Genomic DNA, 23,613 nt, shown 5'->3' with positions numbered 1-23,613 from the left:
CTTCTTTTGTGTCACATAGAAAGAACATGATCTTGTAATATGATATGCAAAAGGTGAATGACTCTTGACAAGAGTTGATGGCGAAACATACTTTGACACTGACTAGCAATTCTAGTCTGGAGTTTTTCATAAGTGTATTTTATCTTGAGACTGGTACCTTTAGAGACACTCTAGATAATAATAATCCACAAGTGCACGCTGAATTTCTCTGTTGAAGATATTCCCTCCCTGTTGATGGTTATTGTAGTGAAGAGTGTCTTCTGAAAGACTGTGAGAACAGGAATTATGACAAAATATATGAAAACCAAGGCAATGTTTTTCCCATGGACTAAAGGCTGACTTGAGTGAGAAATAAGTAAAAGCTCCAAGACCAAAAAGGCACAAGAAAGCAGCATTTATTCAGACTGATGTTTAAATACAGCTGCATCTGTAGCCTGTAATAGGTTTGTTGCAGTCCTGCAGTCCATTAAGTTATTTATTTTCCCTCAAACTTTGGCAGAACATTGGTGTGTTTGCTATGTGTTTAACGTCTCTTTCTTGGGTAGCCTTCTCCACAGTGAAACAGTGTTAGTTAAAGGTAAAAAATTATAAGGACATAAAAACTTTAATAAATGGCTCTGGCAGGAATCACCACCATTATACAACTCTCTCACTAAAATGATATGCCAAAAACATGGACGTTCAGTGTAAATGGTTCCTAATCTTTCCTGGTCCTTAGTTCCTGTATGTCTCGACTAGCTGAAACAGAAATCATTGTTGGGTTGATTTAATAGTGAGAGAGAAATTAGAACAGTGACAACAACTTATGCTGGCGTTTAGAAACCATTAGTTTGAGTGATGATGTATATTTATGTGTGTAAAAGGTGTTTAGGATTGATTTGTATGCCTTAAAAATGAGTTACTGGCCTTAGAGCAAGCCCACAAAGTGTGACTGAAAGTATAAGAAGCAAATGGCGAGGGAGAAAAAATATTTCAGAGAAACTTCTGTACCAGAATAGCAAAATTACTGGCATCACAAATTCAAACATCATTGGGTGATCATAAAAGCCAGTGAAATAACTTTTCTCTAAAATTATCCAAATTAAAAAAAAAAAACCTTCAGAAAACAGTATTTGAGTTTATTTCTAAGGTTCTATTAGTCTGATAAAACAGAAGCTATGTTGTTTCAACTCTACTTTTTTTTAGTTTTGTGATTTTTCATGGGAGCACAAAAACCCCATGATTTTTCATCAAATGTAACTTTGAAGTGCTGTTCTTCTAAAACCTTCTTTGCAGGCAATTTTTATTGATTAGTTTTTATAGATAAATCTTTAAGATATTATATTACCTGTTTATGATTATACTATAATCCTAAAGGGTAAAGGGCCATAAGCAGAATTTTACCAATATAAACAATTATATAAATATGGTTCAAACCCAAAAAAATTTTAAAAAATAACTGTTCAAAATTAGAAAGGCTTTTATACCCTGGACAAATACTAGAACAGCTTTGACTCTTACTCATAACAATGACTTAGTAATTCAGTCTGACAGATTCACTATTCCCTGAATCATCCCCATAGTTGAATTAGTTGTAACAAGTGCTTTTCAGTGTCAAAAGCAGTTTAGGGGTGAGCTGAATCTGAAAATAAAAATTCGTTATTTTTAACATGTGGATGCTGAAGCAACACTTTTGTTTCAGTTTGATAATATTACAAGAGTTGCAGCTGAAAAGAGGAACATAAGTAATAAGAACTAAAAAAGTCTGCAGAGTGCTTGGGATGTGGTAAATAATGAAGAGGTCAAGTAACTGATACAGTGATCTCAAACATTGGATAAATGGCACATGGGCATGTTTTAGCATGGGCAAATGTAAAATCAAAGGGCTACAACTTGTTACCATTCTACTTCTAGGTTTCTTCTCAGTAGAGTGATTCAGAATCATCTAAATTTGAGTTTCCAGTATGACACTATGAAAAAAACTAACCTTTGTCTTCATCACTGATGATCTTGTGCGCTACAGCACTGAGGTTTTTTTTGGTTTGTTGTTTTTAATCAAGACTAGTCATTAAAAAGAACAAAAAAATCCTACTCTAATTTAGTTCTCTGAGCAATTAGGTCACCTGTGCAGAAACAAGCAGAAAGCCTATTCCTTCCAAGGATCTAAGTGGGTAGTAAAATGCTGGGAACAGTGTGTGCATCTGCCACAGGCCAGCTCTGCAGCACTGCTGGAACATCCGAGCCAAGGGACTTGCTATCAGCTGAGATACAAGTCCTCAAATCTTGTATCTCTCCAGCCTTGGATTAGAAAGAAGCAAACAGGTTTCTAGTGAGGAGCATTGTACAGAATGATAAATGTTGGTTTATGTGGAAATGCGTGGAAAAGTACAATGTACAGTAATTACTCAAGGAAGTTTTCTTGCCACTTCTGATGACTCAAGATTCATATATCCATCCATTGTGCATTTTGAATTCTTTCCACCACAAAAAAACAACAGCTATATGAAGTCAGAATGCCAAGCCAGCTGAAATTCTCAGCTTACATTATTGCCTGGCTTTTCGTGTTTGTTACTGTGGACCAGATCATCCAATATTACAAAAAAATGCACCCTGACAGACTTGAACAGAATCATGCTTATTTGTCTGAGTGCTGACCATGTTAGCTTGCCTGCCTTGAGGTTTAAGGCCTAACATACAAAAAATTCCTGCAAATTCAGGAGAGGTGGTGAGGTAAAACCTGATGGAGAAGAGGGAGTAAAGATTTTGAAAATTGTTAATAAAATGACAGTGATGATGAAATGGCAGCCACTGGAGATTAAAAGAGAAAATAATGGTTGAGTTTGGAAAAGCTAGACAAGGTTTGTGTCTGTGGGAACTGTATACAAGGAATAGGAGAGATGTGCTTCTCGTTCCCCATTGCATTTGTTTTGGTGTGCTAAATATTCATTCTCTAGCCTTAATTCTCTGACACCAATGGAAGACACCTTGGAAAGGAGACTGAATGGGTCAAAATGTTGATCTTAGATACTCTGGAAAATAAATGAGGGATTTAACTTTAGCAGTTGGATAAGGAAAGGAATTGATTGGGAAAGAATCTCAAGAATGGAGGTGAGATAAAGAAAAGGTATGACAGGATGCAGAACGTGGGGTCAGCAGGGTCACACCCTCTGTACATGCTCCAATAATTCTGCTGGCGTAAGACAACAGCCTGTCTCTGAAGGCTGATCAGCCAAAGTTGCTTATGTCTGTCTTCAGTTCCTACTGAAACAAGCAGGTCTCTTACACAGACAGAGATGGGAGTTAAAGTCCTTATTTAACTAACCTTAGGGTGATGCTGTACAATGCCCTCTCTGATTATTTTTCAACAGCTGGTAGTCTTCAGGCAACAGCTGTCTTCTTCCTTCTCTCACTTCCCTGGCTCTTATCTCTACTAGCTTCTGCTTTTGGCCCTTATCAGACATCAAATGTATCAGGGGGTTGTAACAGAGAAGACTATGGGGCAGAAAGAAAAGACACGATAAGAAATGTTTATGAAGAGCGATGCTTTCATAAGATACTGCTCTTTCTCCTGAAAAAAAGAATGGCAACGTCCAAGGGATTGCATTGAGGTGGTTTGCATCCTTCATGGAAAGGATCATTCAGCCTGCCCTCCTCAAGAGCAGTGAGTGATTACAGCTCTGCCACTGGTCCCCACTGTGGTTTCTGTGCACAATCATCCTGTTGGATCTCTGTGTACAACTACCAGAGGAACCGGTTAAAATAACACCACCTCTAATGCAAAGTCTGCACCCTGCATCCAGCTCTTAACCATCCATCATCACAAGTTATGACCAGTGAGAACCACAGTTCAGATAAGAGCAGTTCATGAATAATGAACAGCTTGATAACCTGGGCCAAATACATAGTAGTGAATGTGTACTTTGAAGTGCCTGTAGTTACAGAGAGGTTCCCTTTGTAGGAGGCACAAATCTCAATAGCTCTGTTCAGTCTGACAGCAGAGAGCTCTGGAGTCTGTGCAGATGCTAAACTACTGTCATGGTTTGAGCTAGTCCCCAAATCCAGTTCCCTAGCTCCATTCCCCCCCACATCTCAACCTAATGTGAGATGGGTTTTTCCAGACAAAACACACCAGACTCAAAGTGGGGGAAAGGGAATATATTACAGTGACTGTACAAATAAATACCATATCACATTATACACACGATTGCAACTATCTCTACCATGACATATAGTATTTACAATGATCAGATCTCTTCTCCCCTCCAAATAAAAGTCCAGGAGGGAAAGAAGGACAGATCCCTTCCAGTCCTTAAGCGGCAGGATCTTCTAATGCAGCAGGTTCTGTCTGTCTTCTCCACATGCAGCAGCTGATAGCTGGCTTTCTTCCAGCACTCAACGAGGGAGATATCCAACTTCCCTCGGCCCCATCGCCTCACCCGAGGGGTCTTCCGTGGGCTTCGTAACCCCAGACAAGGTCGTATCACCACGTCATATCACGAAGACACAGGGGGGTCTTCGTGACTGTCTGGTATCTTCAGGAGACTCAGCTCCTTCTTGCAGGGCCTCTGTGCCACTGCCTCTCAGGCTGCCACCGCGGCAGCAGTGCAAGGGGGGGAAGCCAAGGTCAACTCCCCCTGCATTCCATCTGGCCGTCCCGGTCCAGCTCCCGGGATGCTCTGAGCTTCTCAGCTTCTCTCTCTCTAGTGCTGCATACTCCAAGGCTCCTCTAAAATAGGAGTCCATGTCCCTCTTCCCCAAGAGGGTCTCCAAGGGAGTTTTGGGGGATCTGGTACAGTCTCTTACCCCAAACTCTGTCTCTCTGCTGCTCTCTTCTTCTCCTCCCTTTCCAGGAGTCTTCTCTCCGGTGCTGCATGTTGTTTCTGCTGCTTCTTCAGTTCAGGTCTTATCTCTCTGGCTCTCTGCCACCGTTTCTCTGGTCAGTCCCGGCTGCTGTCTGTACCCATGGAGAAAAACGTCTCCCAGCATAACTACAGGCACCTAGCCCAGCTTTATGCTGTTCCAGGTCCCTGCAGCCCCCAGCCAGGGGCTGGGAGGGGGCCAGAGGCCCCAAGGGGCACAGAGCCCCTTCCTCGTGGCTCACAACATGGCCACCACTTCTCCAACAACCCAAACTACAACTCTTCTCTTCCGGTCTGGTTGTGATATGTTTACATTTCTGCAGGAGCGCCCATTGGGCAGAATTTCAAAACTTCCAAGGGTTTCCACCCCTTGGGGTCTACCACTTTTCAGCCTCTGGGGGAAAACAAGGTCCAAACCACGACAACTACTACTAAGCAGCATCCATAAGTATCTGCCTGTTGATGGCTGGAAGATTTACCTCCATCGCAACAGGTCTAAACACAGTTTTCCATGGAAGAGAATGCAGTACTGAAAGATGTGGCATTTAAAAACCCTAAACTTATGGAGCTCCATATTGCATCTCAACAAGTGTGGTTACAGGACTTCTGCATCAGAAGTAGTCTGGCCAGCTGGCCCAGAGCAGAGTCAGAATTTGCACAGGTCTGCAAGCACTGTGATCAGACAGATCTGGGAGAGGTGCAGCAACCTGAGAGGAGGCCACATCTGTTGACCGTTCTGTTTTCAGACACAAAGGAAACTTCTTCCAGCAAAGCAGCACTTTGTGACTTAGTTTAAGTCAAATATAGCTGAAATGAGGAAAGCTCACAATGCCTCAGTGTGCCTATGGAAAGACACCTCCAGAGTCCAAACAAACCCTGATTCATCCCAATGTTATTGGAAGTACAGAAGACACCACTTTTATTTCAATTATCCACTTTTCTGAAAATTACTGGGCACACTCATTTGAATTAGTCACATAAAAAGCTTCAACAAAATTGATTTTTGTTAAGTACTTACTCTAAAAATGAAACAGATTTCTTTTCCAATTGGCTACTCAGCCCAAGTAAATTTTTGACCCCTTCTTCTCAGGCCTAAGGTGTAATAAATTTCCAGGATTATAATACATTACAGTAATCAAAAAGAGTAGAGAAAAGCAAAATGCAAAGCTTCAGCTGTAGGAAGGACTGAACTTCTCTTGTCTAAACTTGAGGTTTATGGTCAGGGTTGAGAGAAGAAAACCTAAGGCTGCAGTCGGATTTGGGCTGGAAAGAGGCTGCCAAAGAAGCTGAGGGCTATGAAAAATTTGTTCCCTGAGGACAAGTCTTGGTCTTCTAAAGGGCTTTGGGCACTTTATGTACAGCTCAACCCAGGACTAGGGGTAGGCTTAAGGTGAGGTTGAAAGAGGGGAAGCCGCAAGTCACGGACTTGAGATTCTGTGAATAATCCTCCAAAGTGAACTGGGGGCTGATGTTATAATTTTTCCTCCCAGGTTTACTTAGTCTCAGGAGGGCCAGGGACTCTGAAACAGCAAAGCCAAGGAATATAACAATTTAATCATTTACATCACAGTACTTTTTATGTCTGACAGAGCTGCTATTGGTGACATTCTGTGTAATTTTTCAGTGGTAGCACTGAATTTGGGATATACTAGGTCTGTTTATGGTTCAGAGTAACAGATAACATAATCATTCAATTTCTTCTTACCTTTCCACCAAGAATCTTGACTTGCTATCAAACCACCCCCCTGCTGCCCTATGCTCTCTGAACACACACTGAAATCTAAAGTTTCAGACATTCTAGGAATCTTTCCTGATTCTTTTTTTTTTTCATTCTCTGAGAAACCTGATCCACCAGAGGGGTGGGAGAGCTTATTGTTTTTTCGTCTGACATCTGGATTTCATTAGCAGACTCATGCGTGCTGAATCAGGAATGGGAGCTCAGAAGAAAGCAGATGAGAGTTAAAATTACGTTAATGGTCAAAAAAAAAATGCCCTATTCTCTTCTCCAGCTTTGCAAACAAATACAACATGTGAGTCATGTTGTGAGCTCAGCATAAACAGTACAGCCATATTAGCTGTACCTACTAAGACTAGATATATGGTAGCTCAAGCAGCTATAGAGAACATTGTATATTTTACTTAAACATGTCAACAGGTAAAAAACCCCCAACAAAGCCTTTCCAATAGTTTCATGTAAATACGGCTACTTTTGTAGCCGGCTACTTTTGTAGGAGTAAGTGTCTCCTGTCTTCTATTTAAATAAATGGAGTGTAGTATGAAAGGAAATAATTTATCACAAATCAAGCATAAAATTAGAGGTAAGACCTGCTGCTTAGGAGACTGCAGTAAATGATAGCAGCAAGAGAGACAACTCTTTTTAAAAGTTTAACAGCAGTGTTAGCAGTGGCCGAAAAGTCAGACTGTTATTAATAACCACAACTTTCATCACAGAACAACAGCAGTAACTATCTGTCAGTCCTGTATGTGGTGCTATGCTAACAACCTCTAGATGACTGATAGATCTTTTATTTGCTAAGGCTGACAGTTGCAGGCATACAGTATTCTATCCATCTTTACAACCTACTTTATCCATCCTCCCCAGAGCAGGACATCTGGCTCCCAGACCTCAAGTGCCATGCTATTTAGTCAGGGATCCCCATCAACTATTTTGGTGTTGGTTTGCCCTCATGTAAAGTGTACAGAAAATCTGGCCCGTGGACATCTGACAGTGCAGGAAGACTTTTCTCATGATTTTTGAGAAAACTTATGAGACAACAGTGCAGTTTTGTCATTTAGCTCTACTCTATTAAGTCTTCTTAACTAGGGTTTACAGCAATCTGTTTTCAATTGCAGAGCTCTAACTTGCTAAATAAGATATACAAAAATTAAGAAAGAAACACAAAATGCATGTCTGGAATGTACTAATTCATTTTGGTTTTTAAAACTATTTTTATTTTAATGACGAATCTCCTTTGATCTTCTAATAAACCCTTTTTGTTTGCCATTTATTTGAAAGGAGCCTTTCTCTTCCCTACTTTTTGCTCTTCTAATTTCTTCAACTGTGTAATCATGAGTTTGGGAGTAACGTGACTTATATAAAATCATCTCAGAGGGCCTTTCTGCTCTTGGGAAGCCTTCTGAGGGGCTCCTTTCTTCACCCATGTAAGACCCACAGGGCAGCGTTTGGGAGGGCTGAATGTGTGCTTGGGCTGGGTGTTCTTGGCTGCCAGGTGGTGTGGGTAGGCTGGCTCAGGTGGAAGTATTGATTTGTCTGGGCTGTTGCAAAGCTTTAACTATAGCTGCACACCTGCAATGTGGGTTAAAATTAGAAATGGACTTGAAACCAGTATTTCGTATGTGAAACTCTTGAACCTGGGAAATGTTCAGTGTTACGCTGAGCTCATGTCCAAAATTACAGCTTGAGACTGCTAGTTGAAATGTGTTACTTTGCAGAATGAAAAAAGAATTGTTTACAGGACTCAATAATAAAGAAGATCTCAAAAGGTGCTGCCTTACTCCCATGCACGTTTCTGCACAGTTGGGGAATGAGTTAGAAACAAGGAGTAGGAAGTATCTTGTGGAAAGTCAGTTGCAAATCGGAGGATGAACTAGTTATCAAGATTACATCATTTCCAAAATTTCTGCTGTTGCTGCTAAAATCCCCAAAAGTTTCAACCTGAGTGCCGCATATGGGCTTTATTGCCTTAGCTAATAATCTGGCACTGACGGGGCTCTGAAATAAAATTATTCTTGTTTTTTCTAGTTACTATAAAAACTTTCTTGCCAAATGAAGCAAACTTGGAAGACAATTGTCTTACAAATTTTTTTCTTAATTTTTTTTGATCTTGAAAAACAAGCCTCTACAAACCTGGTAAATATCTCCTTAAATAACAGTCTTCTATCAGTAATATGAGAGATCATCTCTAGTGTAAAATATAAAATGCATGCAGTAAAATATAAGGAATGCAGTTTTCACTAAGTTTATCCTGAGCTTGATGTCTATGAGGCTGACATCCATGTATCAGCACAGAGACTTGCATTCCTGATCCATGCAGCGCTGCCTTCTCTTCTGCTTCTCATCTAGCAGGTTAATAGTGTCTCATGTCTTCTATTTAAATAAATTCAGTGTAGTATGAAAGGAAATAATTTACCACAAACCAACCATAAAATTAGAGTTAAGACTTGCTCAGCCAGTCTGAAGGATACATACAATCCTACAAGGCATAGATGGCATTAGTTACCTCAGAAACTCTGTTCACATCTCATAGTAGACCTTTTAATAGCTATGGAAGGAGCCATATCAAAATATATAACATTGATTGACATAAGCTAGATAAAGTAGAATACCACCAACACTTGTGCTATATCAGGGAAATGAAAGAGGGATTAATTTTCATTTAGTATCTATATTTCTTAAGGGAAGCTATATAACAGGAGGGAAGGGCAGGACTGACTGATACATCTTGACAGCAGGAAAATGAGAGGGGCTCCCTGGGTTGGGTTTGTGCCCTCACAATCTACAGACTGTCCCAGGACAATCAGAGAAGCAAGGAGGGGTTGAGCTGCCACTGCTGTAGCCAGCAGAAACTGCTGATCTGCCTTTAGCCATTTGCTCTTGTTCTTCCCTGTTTTTGCTGTTTGCCAGCTTCCTCCTCTGTACAGTAAGCTAAAAGGAAAAGGGAGGGAGAGACAAGATGGTTCACGCCCCTGACAGTCACTTTCTCCTCAACAGCCAGAGTGTTTCCTATTTTTGTGACACCACCCCAGGCTCTGCTCAGACCTTGTAGGCCTTCTTTAACTGGGCATGAGGTTTATCGGAAAATGCATTTTCATTTTTGAGAAACGGGGAAACGAGGTTCTCTTAAAACTGGGAAGGAGAGTTGAAATATTGATACATTTGGCAGATGTGAACAGTTTTGGAATTTCAAACCAGAAACCCCAAGATATAAACGTTCATTTTGGGTAAATGAAGTTTTTGAAACATTTCCAAACAAACTCTTGCAAAACAAATCCAAACCATTGCGAAGTCCAAAGCTTCCACTTCAGATTTTTGCTTCAACCTCTTTTGCTTTTTTCAGCTGAGTAGCTTGTTGAAATAAATTTTCCTAGAAAAAACTCCATTTGAAAAAAAAGTTGATTGATTTTTTAAAATATAGATTAAATGACGCTACCTTTTTACAAGAAGTGTTTGTGCATGAACATTTTGACGAGTATTAGGTTTAAGAGAGCCTTTTGTTTTCTGTATTTGATGTTATAAAAAATACCCATTTGCTTCTACTTTTATGTTTTAGCAGTAGTGTATTTTGTAAGAGTATTTTATTTAAAAGCACAGTGAGGAAGGATTGTGGTAGACATTGGAGCTGGGAGACACAGAGATCTTGAAGAGCAGTGATCTCTTACTGCAGAGCATAAAATTTAGTTAATTTTCATAAGCCACATTATCATTAAATTTGAAGGGGACATGGGAAGGTCACCAAGTCCAACCTCTGCTCAAAGCAGGACCAACATTGAGGTCAGGGCAGGTTTACTAGGACTTTGTCCAGTCAGATCTTGAATGTTTCCAATCATGAATGGAAATTCCACAACCTATATTTCACACTAAATCAAAATACTTTTATGAAGTGAGAAAATGTGGTTCACTTAATCTTCCATTATTCACTTCTTATCAGTGCAAATGAGGAATTGATAAACTAGTGTGGTTTGACCTGCTAGTTCTCTCTTTACCTTATCTACAAATCAGCTTGTGGAGGGCTGGAAACCAGACCTTACTTCCACTGTCAAGTGGGATGCTCTCAGTACTAATTTCCAAGCTAAGCACCTAATTATGGTTTATCAGGAGTTTTACTGCAAACTAAGTAACTACCAAGTTGTTAGTAAACAGAGTTCAGATTTAGACCAATGCATTAGCATAAACTCCAGTTCAAAGGAGTTTATAAAAGTCTCTCACTGACTTGCACAGGATTTGGGTCTGGTTTATTGTTCATGGTTTTTAAATATAAATTATGCACATTTAAGATAGTGAGTTGTAATATTAGTTTGCAGATATGCAATAACAGAAACATAAGGCTGGGAGATGTTTTGAGATGTTCTCCTAACCTGTTTCTGGACAGGATCAGCAAGGAAAATCCTGATGTGTGTTTATCTACACTGTTCTGAAATCCCTCCAATGATCAAGAGCCTTCCCAGGCACTCTAATGCCTAACAGAAACTGCAGCCTAGTTGAAGTCCAGTACTGGACTCATTAGTTGTGCATATGGAAAACAAACTGTGCTCTCCATGTAAGGCTTTCTGCATATTTGCAGATTACTGTGTCTTTTTGTAGGAACAGACAACACCACTTCTTCACTCTTTCAACACAAGTTATGTTTCAGAGACCGCAAATTAAACATTTTCTCCTCTCCAGTCTACTCTGAATTTCTGTGCTCAACCTGGATCCAGATGAGGCTTTACCAGTGCCAAAACCTTATTCTGTTGAAATGCCAGGTACCCTTATGGTTTTACATTTAAATAGTATTCTTTTCCTCATACCCACCTTGTTGCCAGTTGACTTGAAATTATCTAGATAGAGAATATGCAAATGAGATTTCAAAGTGAATAAAAGGTAGTTGGATAACCTCAATGAAATGAAATCACATTCTCTGATGGGTGATCCTCCAACACCTGTCACACAGTCCATTGGTAACTATCATGCAGGACCTGATAGTTATCACTCCAAGGTCACTGCAAAGACCAAACAAACATTGCCCTATTACAGTATTTGCCTTTATCACCTCTGTTTACATTGCATTTCCCACAGGAAAAAAAAATAGTTTGAACTTGTATTAGTATATAAAGACTGAGCCGCAGTAATAACAGCTTAGTGATGGGCCTGGAGGAGGAGTTTGGTTTTGGCTGGTCTGCCAGACTTTTGGGAATGTAATGTTGAGTAGTGTGCTAGACAGGAAAGGGGCACAGACACAGTTTATTAGATATTTCTGTTTTCTTTTTCACTATCTAACTGCTCTTGTTCTGGTATGTTAAGGCTCAGTATCTTCTTTCCAAGCACTCCGTTTATCAAACAACTGGACATAAATGCCACATACTACAGATGCAGTTTCAAAACTAGTATTTTGGGAACATGCTCTCAAAACAGGGCTGTTTGGATCCCCCCTACTCACGTACAGCTGTCTGAGTTACTTGCTTCTCTGATAAGTGGTTTAAATAATGATACGCACAGCTTATCCAGAATTTCCAAAACAGTGCAGAATGGGTATTTTTTGATCTTTTAGACTCTTAAGCAACTTACATTTCCAGAGGTAGAATGGATGTGACCAAATTATAGCCCACTACACTTTTGTTACACTATTTCTGCAAGTCTTCATAATAAAAGTAGAAATTATCTGGGAAAATATACTCAGCTAATCTCAGAAACTCTGAAAAAATTTGGCAGAGCTAAGTTCAAGTATATGAGAAAAAAATCCAACAGCCTGCAATAAATTCTGTAGTATATTTTATATCATGGAGTTGTCAAAGCGGCTGCATGTGAGAAAAAAAAGAATTTAAAAAAAAATCTCATCCACATCCAAATCATCTAAAATAATTTTATGCAGGTTCTGAATGGAAAAATAAGTATAAATGGAAGTAGCATGTTGTGTATAAACAGGACTTTTGAGAGCCTCAGATTGTTCCAGCATGTTGTAACGTGGAAGTTTAGTATGTGCATAGGTACTTACAGAACTACAATTTCTTACAGAGCTATATTTATGTGAAGAAATGTGCACCATACAAAATGGATTAACATATAAAAATGTATTTCAAAGCTACAGAAACAAGGAGCTGGATATATAGAGGTTTCTCTGGAGTGCCACATGCAGTTTGAAAACAATTACACATAGCAGAGATTAACACCTTTTCCCTCCTTGTAATACAGGCTATTAGGTTCTCTCTCAGTACTGACCTTACTAACATCAGTGCTACTGCACCAGGGATGAGTTTAGCTATTGTTTTCTTTTATTACGTGTCCCACACCACACCAGATCAAATGCCAGCAAGTACACTCTGATTAAAAACTATAGTGAAACTGGAAAAAATTGAGCCCATACAGGGTATCAGACTCCTCCAAGGCTGGGGAGATTGACCCCTCATCCTGTAACTGAGTAACAATACCAATATTTCACTCAGTTGAACAGAGAAAAGACACATTAATTTGGAGGCAATCACACAACATCCAGAAGACTACTGTAAAGTGTAGCAACTGTCAAAAACTATTATTTTCAGAGTGAATTTTAAGATTTGCTAAATGATCTATGATCTCCTTTAATTCCAGAGCTCTCTGAAACATCATCTTTAAAAGAAAAACAAATTTCAAGAGGTTTGTGTTTGGTTTGCTTTTTAAAAAAATTAAGATCTCTAAGCTAAAACCCAGAAAGGTAAATTTTTTTTTTCATCTCTGTAAAGATGCCAGCTTGGTCCTCATTGCCATCTTAGTCAGCCTTTGGTACCTGGAGAAATCACAGCTGTGAACTCCTTGAATGTTGTGGACCTTTGAGATCCTTGCACAACCATAAGGCACAAGACAAATCAGATTAATGATTCAGGCATGAGAGTCGCTCCAGTCTTGCAGCCAAATAGCTGCTTGCTGAGCCAACTCTACTGCCAAAGATCCACTATATCTGACCACAGGGAGGGACAGCTTCAGGGCAGCATGATCTGGCAGATCAAGCTATGGACTGAGAAGAAAAGACTAAACTCAGCTTGACACTGATTTCTTCCACATCCTGCATGAAACCACAAAAGCAAATCTATGCAAGCTCAAGCAGCCACACCAATTACCTACTGCTCCCACTGACTTGAATATGTGTTCTAAAGGCACTTTAGATTTTCAGGATCTGCTTCAAAGATCACTGTTGGCAGCGGAAGACTCCCAGTGTTGGCCCTATTAATATGGATCATGCCATGCATTTTAGTCACAAATTTAAAAGTCTAGTGCAAAAAGAGAATAATATAGTTTCCCATTACACACACGTCTGTGGTAGTATGTCTGTACTTCTGTAAGCATGCACATACATTTTCCTCTGTAAGAATTATGTAAAATTGGGAAACACATACAACAGTTCTATATCTCCCAGGGACTAGGCTAATAGTTGCAGTGCACAGGAATTGACTGCAGAATTATGGGTGATATTTGCCCTTTTTTTTTTCGCCACCAAGTCTCCATGATGTGAGAGCTCCTTGCCTGTGTAGAGATTTACAGGAATTGTTAGAAAGATTTTTTCAAAGAGCTTGGCACTGGCACAGGTATTTGAATAAAGTTAGGACAGAGACACCAGAATATGGAACTGGTGCCTGGCAGAAACATAGTGTTTGGAAATTCTGAATACAGAGATGCTTTGCTGGAGCTCCAAGCTTGGACTTCTGTTGTTGCCTTTATTGCCCAAATTAACAACGGGAATGACATAAGCAATAAATGAGGTCTAGGATCTCTGTCTATGTATTTCCTTCCAACAGCAGATTTTTGAAAAGTGGAAAAGGTTCAATCACTCTGCAGCATCTCAGAATCTGAACTAGGTGTTTCACTCACAAATGTCCATATATGCTGCATGTAACACCATACTCCATTATACTGTACATCCCATTATCCTATACTTTCTGCAAATTAAACACGTATGACAGGTCTGAGTTTAGGTTGATGATATCATGGAAGAGTGGTCATGTCAATAACATCCCTATGATGTAAAGGAACAAGATGAATTTTGTAAAGGCCACACATAGTACAAAGGAACTCACTGTTTATATTTTATAGGATTTAAATATAGACTACAGTGACAATGGGTGAAAAGTGACAATACAACTTTTTTAAAAAGGTCTTCCATGAGTTTCTACACCTGCTATATAAATAAATGTCATAAAGTATCACACATCTAAACTATTACTGGCCCAGAACTCGTCATTTTTTGTCCTGGTAAGGGGAAAAAGGTCCTGTGGTTATCATGCATATGTAAGATGTAAGCTGGCACCGTACCTTTGAGCACATAAGTATACAAAGTTTTGACAAATCTATATACATATATATTTATATATCATGCAATCAACCACTAGCAAACTACATAGTAAAAGTACTCTCATTCCTCACCTTCCTTGCTAGTTAAAGAGAAATAGTTTGTTTATTTTTTTATGGCACAGTCAATGATAATTTAAGAGATCACTACACTAAGAATAGTGCTTTTAACCTTTATTCTCTACACATTTTTCAGTTCATTCAAGTCAACGAGAATTCTGTACGTGAAAGAATATCAGAGGTATGAGTAAGATGTTATTGTCTGAGCCACTGAAACTCACAAATGTAGCTATGCTGTAAAGATGATGCTAAAGGTAAGTGCTCTGTTTTTTATAGACATAGTAATTGCAACAAACAGTTTTTTCAAATATAAGCAAATTAGAAATTATGAATTGTAGTCCTAATGTTGCTCTTATTTTTGGTAGTTTCTCTAACAGAAAAATCCCACTTTCTATCACTATATATGACATAAACTAAAAGCTAAAATAATAGTAATTTGCTAAATCCCATTTCAATTTCCAACAGATAATTTTGGACATGATATTGGACAAACTGCAGATACCTGAGATAGTCAAACACTAAAGCTGGCAATTTTTGTTTATAATGACTTAACCTCCTGAAATATGATCATCACTTAGGATATAAATCTGAACCGATACATGTATTTTCATCAACTTTTACAGCAACAGAAAAAGACAATATCTTTTCAGTGTTTATACCCTCACTTAATTCTGCTTGTTTTAAAGGCCTAAACTTGTTACACAATTTCTTTGCTATGCAGGAAAAACTCCATAAAACACCCCCTTTCAAAATGTTTTTCTTATTAGGCAGTTACATAAAAAGAAAATAAAAATACCATATGATTTACTGATATGCATTTTGTCTAGATCAGATTACTTTATCTCTTTTCTCTATCCAGGTTTAAGTACTTTAAAAATGCATAGCTACAGTCCTTTATTGGTAGGATTTGCAAACCAAATTTCATTTTTGACAGCACTAGCAAAACTAAGCATCAAAATATAAGCTATTAAGTAGTGCATGTAATGTTCATACTAAGAAATCAGTTATTGTCAAAAGCAGTGGTAACAAATGGGGATTTTTATGACAAAAGCCTGATCCTGCCACTGGTGCTCCCTTCCTGAGCATGATGTTTTCAATGTTTTGAACATAACTTGTGCAAACAGTGTCATCCTCTTTAGATCTGTCCTCAAATTTAGATAACATAAGGAAATGTGTAAACTTCTGTGAATGCTTAACTCTGCTTTTTTTTCAAGAAAGCACTTTCATGCTGATTAAACCATAAAGCAACTGCTTGTGTTAGAAGAAATCTCCAACAGAGCAGAACCAATATCATATCACCTGTTCCTTAACTAACATAATCTATAGAAACAGATATGTGTACACACAGCAAAAGGCACTGACAAGACCTGACCATATGTCCATGTAGTCACACATGTGCAAGGAGATGAAAAGCACAAGAGAACAGCCATGAGAAGGAGGTAGAGAGTCTGTACACTTTCTGTGAGGAGACTGAGAAAACCTGGCTCGGTTAGTCCTACAGAATGAATGCTGAGAGAGGATATGATTGCAGTCTATTAATACACCCTGAGATAAACACCGGGGAGGGATAAGAACTATTTCAGTGGAGGACAATGTTGGCAGGAGAACAAATGACTGTAAGGTGGCCATGAGTTACACTCATCCTAGAAACTGGAAGATTTCTAGTTAGGAGAGGACTGAGGTTCTGGAGCAGCTTCTCACATCAGCAGTAGCAAGGGCAAAATACTGAAATGCTTCCCAACCAGAACTTGATCAGTTTTTGAAAGGGGCTATATGATACGGCTGCCTGTAACCATCGGAGACCACATGCAGTGAGTGAGCAGGTGCCCCCCTGTCCTGTGTTCCTTCAGTCATTCCTCCCTATCTCATAGGACAGCCACAGAGTACATCCAGTAGGAAGTCTTTCCATTTCCCGGTTCACAGAGAAATTGAAGATATTAAGTTAAATCTTTAAAAAAAAAAAAAAACAACATAGGATGTGCAGTTTGTGCAGTTTAAGTGAGTTACTGTTCCTCCACAGTCCTTTATTTGTTTGGATCTCCTGGATTTCTATGCATATGTCTTCAATTTTCACTAAATTTCTTTAATCCCTAGTGCCTCAAACCATAAGAATGCCTGTGAAATAAACAATGCATTGCTGCTCCAACACTAACACATTCACTTGGGACCAACTGTGTGAGCTGCAGCTTGCACGTCCTGATTGTCAAGAGACCTGTTGCATTCATTTGGTTTCTCACACTGCACGGCAAAGCACAGCCATCCAACCCCAGATTAGCAGTTTTTTACTCCACCACATAGTTAGTAGTTCTAGTTTTAGTCCCCTTGATAAGCAATGTATGCTATTACATGGTCCCATCTTTACTTTGTTCTGTAACATGCTAAATTAAGTACATTAAACACAGAAGTGCACAAACCAGAATACTTTTGATCTCCAGCAAAGAAAACTTCACAGTTGTTTCCTAAAGAAAATTCTTATTCAATATATATTGAAATAATAAGTAAAACCATTTTCAAGTGCCACACCTAAGATTGCAAATGTACTTTAATTCCATAGCTTTCATTAGAATTAAATACAGCTAAAGTAATAAAGTTAGTCTATTCATAACAGCAAGAAGAATTCACCCAGTTAAAGCTCATCTGATGTTACACTTGATTTCATGCTGATCTTACTCAGCTGGCAGACGCTCTTCTGCTTGTGTTTTGGCTAATATATGTCTGATATCCTCAACTGCAAATTAACTGTAGTTAATTTTACGCAGATTAATTCTGCTGAAAGTCATACAATAAGAGGATAAGAGGTTAAAGTCATAGTGAAGTGGATGCTGGTAATGTCCACATCTGTGTTTCTAAAGTATTGGCAGCATTTTAATTTCCTTGGGACTCTACATAGGATATTGTTGGAATTCTGAAAGTTTAAGCCAGCAACAAAACTGGATCCAGCTGAAACCAGAGAAAATGAAAAAACCTTGTACACTGTGGCTTGGAGCCTCAGGAAAAAAAATAAATTGCACATTGGTGAGTGGTTTATACCTCTGCACACTGGTTTATACCTCTTTTCTAAGGAAATAAATATTGCCAGCTTTGCCACTACAGAAAAGTTCTAGGAGTCAAAGACCAACACATCTTGCCAAGTATAGCAAAACTCTTTTATAAGACAGAAGAGAGTTTGCACCAGAAATACCTGGAGCTTGTGTTACTGATTCAAAATTCTCCAATGTAACAATTTCTTCTCCTTTAGCATATGTAACTTGTTATATTTTTATTAAGTGCTATTGCCAAACTGACTACACAGGGTGTTGCTTGAAAACGTATTTTACACAATCTCTGTAACAGAAAATTTCATAGTAGCCATTTTTAAAGTTTCCAAAATCTACCTACTCATGTGCGTAGATTAATATCTTCTGTAATACTTATCAGGCAAATGAAATAGCTTACTTTTTCCATCTGCATTGTGATAAAGACTAGATTAAAAGAACACATGGCTAGCTTGGCACTTTGTCAAGATATTTCTTCAGTGCTACTCCCTCTCAAATTCTGTGTTACTAAATCGGGGAATGGGGAAAATTTTAATGAAGATTTTTCCATAATATATTCCTTACCTGTGGGCAGTCTTTGATGTAGTGTCCCTTGTTAAAGCAGAGGTGGCACAAGTAGTTAGGAGGTGGCCTCTTGCTGGGTTTTCTGGCTTCTGAAGAAAGGGATAGGTCAGAGAAGTGCTCAGTGAGGGAGCTTAACCCATCCACAATGTTATTAAGTGAGCCATAAGGCGATGCACTCTTGTACAGACTGCTGCTCAGAGCCTGCAAAAGAAAAGAAAAGAATTGCATGCGACATAGTACTGATTGGTCTGAGGCAGATCTGAGTAGGAGAAGGATAAAAAGAGCAGGGCAAAAAAGTGATTTTTTTCATTAGAAACATGGCTGCATATTTGAGGAGAGCAATATACAGGCCATTAATAAAGAAGTTTCACAACGGCAGTGCAATGGAGCTGGTCACCCCACTGCTGAGGAAACTGTTGAGCTTGCCATGGTTCACTTAGTCCAACCTTTCCACTAAGCAGTGACTGCTTTCTTGTGTTTGACTGTACAAATTCATGGTATGTTAGAATATGCAGGCAAAAAGCTGAAAGAACAACTCACAAAAAGAAATGTTTTTGTGTCCAAAACTACTTACGCAACGAATAGTGAAGTCAGGGAAAGGAAAAGAAGACCAAGAAAAATGCAAAATAACTTTTAATTTCTAATTGGGTTAATCAGACAGTCAATATAGAGTCCCATGTTCAAATCATAACAAGAAACATTGAGGTCTATATCTGTTTTGGATTTTCTAAGGGGAAACCTACTGCAATTTAAACATTTCCTGATAAACAGTAAATACTTGGGGTTTTGTACTTCACCTCAATAGGATCTTCGCTCTCTCAATCTGCAAATCTAAATCAGTAGCTCCTAATTTGCCATTCAGTAGTTTTAGAACAGCAGGAAACCCATCAACACCTAAATAGCTATTCTCCCTAATGGAGATAACAAGGATTCATTCTTTAACTTGCTAACATTCAGAATAAACTGTAGCAGGAGTTTAAAAAGGAAATAACTCTTAAAAACATTAACATAATAATGAATTACTATAGAAATAGGACCAACTATTGACTGTCGGCACCGTCCTTAAGTTATGGGACACTTTTCACATGGTGTTTCCACCTTAGGTCTGTAATGCTATGCCTATGTAATTCTGGCATCAGAGAATTACCACCAGCTTATGAGGAAGTGAGGTAAGAAGAGATCCAATCTATGCTGTGCTTCTGTGGAGACCTTGTTTTTCAGTGCTATTAAATCCAGATACTTCAGAGGAATCTTTATATATGTCATATATGTTTTCATACATCTATACCTGTTATATACATATTGAAGACATGCATTGAAACTGATTTAGAGAGTTTGTGAAACAAATCTGAAATGGAAAATACGTTTATTTCAGAGATCTCAAACATTCAGGATGTCTGCACACTGAGTGTTTTCCGGCTGACAGTCACACACCAAAAGAATGATATTTAGGCTCTAGGCACAAGTATCTGGATGAGTCCCAGCTCTCACTGAATCCCATCCCACTGCAGATGGTGTACACTGTAAAGAAAAATTTAGCCTGAGATAATCTGCTTCACCCAGTTCCACTATGGTCAAACAAAACACTGACCTCTCTTACAAAACTGAAGCTGGTGCACAGCAGCAGGATCAACTCAAAGGGCCCCAGAGTAGAATCTGATCTCACAGGGGACTTCACGTGTGTCCAGGCACTGAAATGCCCATAATTTTACTCCCTGTACAGCACAGTTCTGTGCTGGTGCAGGACGTTTTGGTTGCTAAGAGGAGAATCAGCCACTTTGTTTCAGGGGTTAGAGCTATAGATTTTAAAAGGAAAAGCTATTTCAAAAACGAATAAAAAGATTTTAGCTGCTTTAGCCATCAAGCAACTAAAGATACCTCCAGCAGTCACTAGAATTTATTTTGTAGAATTTATTGGATGCTATTGGAATGAGAAATTCTTGGCATCAAATTGTTAAGAGGAAGCGGAAGTGCTATGGATGCCAAAATAGTATTAATTAAGAGCCTTCGAGAAGTTCTTGTCTCCCTAGGAGCCACTTTCTCTAATATATACTTGGAATAATATAAAATCTTTTTTTAAGAGTCCTCTTGCCTCTAAGAGATTCTTAAAGTACTTCACATGCATTACACGCATCTGTAACTTTGCAAATTCCTTATTATCTGATTTTTATAGAAAGTTGTATGTATGGACACACAGAATGTGTGAAATCCCAAATTCTTTACCTATTGCCAAAATCTAAAATATCTCCTGGGGAGGTAGAATATGTAACTCCTGGCCATCAGGAGGTTGCTATTCTTGCCCCCAGGGCCAACTCACTGACAAAAGAAAACATACCTATCTGCTGCCTTCAGTGGGCTTTGGATTGGATATATGGCTTGCAGTGGTGACTGTTTTCTAAAATCTCTTACACTGAGCTATTGCCCTCATTAAAAGGGAGAAATTTGGGAATTATTTGAGAAACTGGGGATTATGTAATTTACTCCTCACCAACGCTTCTGGGCACATTTCAGATCAATACTGTAACATAAGGTGGCCCACTCTGTCAGCAAACCTTTACAAACTTTTGTTTCAACCAGAAGCCTTGCCAAAGGCCAGAATCCCATCAGACTATGGGCTGCACTGACACTAAATTATAATCTTAGCAGCCACCATTGGTTCTGTGGCCAAAGTGTGGCACATGGCTCTAAAAGTGGCCACCTGGTTCAGCTGGCAGTGCATTTGTGCAATATTTGCCAAAGCTGGACATGGCAAAACATCCAGTCTACGCATGGCACCACAAAACACCTCCCTATAATCATCTTGAGGCCCAGTGTTAAAAAAGGAAGAAACAAATACATCATCCCAGAAGATGACACTAAAGGAGAAGATGCACATTGCTGATGTCACTGGTACTTTAAAGAACAATGACTTCCTAAAGCAAATTCCTAGATGATCCCAAAATGCAGCCCATCCCTCTGGGTACAGTCAAGCAAATCACTTCAATGGTTCCTGCCAATCTGACCTGGAAAATGGTCTCAAATCTGTTGCACTTGAAAGTTGCTATAAAGAGCACCAGCACAAATGGTGCTACGTCCTGTTTCAAGCTCTGGAAATCTCCAGTTCGTCAGAAGGAGATGAGGAAATAAGCCATTCCCAAAAGCCAAGTTATATAATAAGGGTGGTAATGCGAAAGTTCATCCTGGCCCCTGGAATCAAATAGTGAAAGCTTAGGGCATGTAATGAACATGATGAAATGGTATTTCAGTCCATTTTGTCTTTGTAGAAGACAAGGTGTGAATGAACCAAAAGTTTTGTTTGGGGTTTTTTTTTCTTTCTGGAGTATTTAATTGTGCAGATCAGCAATTCAGCCCTTACTGTTTGCACTGCTGCAAAGGGGATTTTTAAGAAGGATTTTGAATTAAAACTTTAGAATTAGCTTCACACTCAAAGGGGATGTCCAGGGAATGATCAGAGAGAATGTTGATGGTCTCAGACAGAAAATAAAAAGGAAGTTAGAAATGCATTCTGACTCACTATGGTCTCAAGTGTATTAGTAGACATCTGGGAGGTGGCAGGGAGATTGCTCCTCTGATGAATTCCACCAAAAGTAATGATTGCTCTGTGTTCACAATGCACCAGTAGCAAAGCCAACCTATTTCTTTAAAAAGTAGACAACAGTACCTCTCCAATGGAGTCTCATTTGGAGCTCTAACAGGGTAGAAAGGATTTGGCAGTGAAAGGGTTAGTGCTTTCAAAGCGCCAAAAGACCACACTGCATGTCCTAATTACAAGGCTCATCAGCCCAGCTGCAATGAATTCAGGATTTCCTTATCTTGCTCTACTGGGGGATGGGGGATCTGACGGTAAAACTTAGAAACTGGTTTGATGGGAAGTTTGTTTGTTTGTTTGTTTGTTTTCCTTCCTATGAAACTTGTTGACTGAGTCAAATGAACTGAACTGAAAGTCTGATGTTGTACTTTCCAAAGGTAACCTCTCTGCTTGGTAGATCTTTAAAATATATCTGTTGGTGGTGCTGGGAAGCAAAGCTTCCTTTGTTATTTGTTTGCTGAGTGTTTCCAGTTAAAGGCCACGTAATCTGTAAAGTTGCAGTGTGGTCCTTTGTGAAAGAGGCAGCTATTGTCTTCTATAGCTTCCTCACTCTGATTTCCAGTTGGGTAACACATGCAAGTGACTCAAGAGTTCCAGCATCTAACTCACCTCTATGAAATTCCTAGTTACGTGAATGATTGGCAAATGCTCTTGGTTCCCTTGGCTGGCTCCCTGCCTTTCAGAGACAGCTTTTGGGATTGATGTGCCAAGAGGTGGAAAAGGAAACACTGCCTTTATCTCTACAGCTTCTTTTTTAGCAGTGGTGAAATGTTGAAAATAAAGACAACAGTACTGTTAGGAATATGCAATGAAACATTCAAACAAGTAAGTGGCAAGTCTTACTTTCCAAGTTTTCCACTGGTATGTATGGCTACTGCTTTAGCTGTAAAGGTATTTTTAACAAGGACCAGAAAGCACAGATAGCACAGTAGCATCTCAATTATGAAACGCTGAATTCTGACCAAAGGTGAAAGGATTACCTATCTACCAGAACAGCTGATATTAATAAGCAATGGCAACCTGTTTATGTGGGAATGGTATCTTCTCATTAGGATTTAAGAAGTGAAGCTTTTAGGTATGGACAGGAAAAGTACCTGGAAAAATCAGTTTCTACCCCAAGTTCAGTTTGTGGCTGTTGGACCCTTAAGGCAATGATAAAGGGGTTCATATCCATTAGTTACCTGAAGCTAGAATGACCTGTGCTGGCTGATGTGGTTGATAGGCTGTATCTGGCCAGTAGGTCTGTTTTGATGCTCTTTAAGTTAGTATGATTGGTGCTCATGGTTCTCTCCGTGTTTGTTTTAACTGCACATACTGAAGTGAGGTCCTGTACCAATTCAATATTCCTATAACTTACTCCAGTCATCAATGTTTCCATAAAATAGTCTGTAATTGAAAAGCAATGAGCAGAGAATTTTTGATGACTTGTTTTTCCTTTAGTATGTTGCCAACCTAATAAAGCAAACAAAAATGAAGCAATCTTAACTGCCA

General features: G+C 39.1%; 1 protein-coding gene across 2 annotated transcripts in view; it reads right to left on the bottom strand.

The window, feature by feature from the left end:
- ZCCHC24 (zinc finger CCHC-type containing 24) overlaps nucleotides 1-23,613 on the bottom strand; it is a 110,548-nt gene that overhangs the window by 75,079 nt on the left and 11,856 nt on the right. For both annotated transcript variants that reach the window (XM_064662563.1, XM_064662562.1), the window contains exon 2: nucleotides 18,534-18,734. In XM_064662563.1, coding sequence (XP_064518633.1) covers nucleotides 18,534-18,734 — 201 coding nt within the window. The remainder of the gene's footprint in view (nucleotides 1-18,533; nucleotides 18,735-23,613) is intronic.

The sequence above is a fragment of the Pseudopipra pipra genome, chromosome 8 (assembly GCF_036250125.1).
Source record: "Pseudopipra pipra isolate bDixPip1 chromosome 8, bDixPip1.hap1, whole genome shotgun sequence".
NCBI classification, from domain to species: domain Eukaryota; kingdom Metazoa; phylum Chordata; class Aves; order Passeriformes; family Pipridae; genus Pseudopipra; species Pseudopipra pipra.
This window is presented reverse-complemented; position numbering and strand designations above follow the sequence as displayed.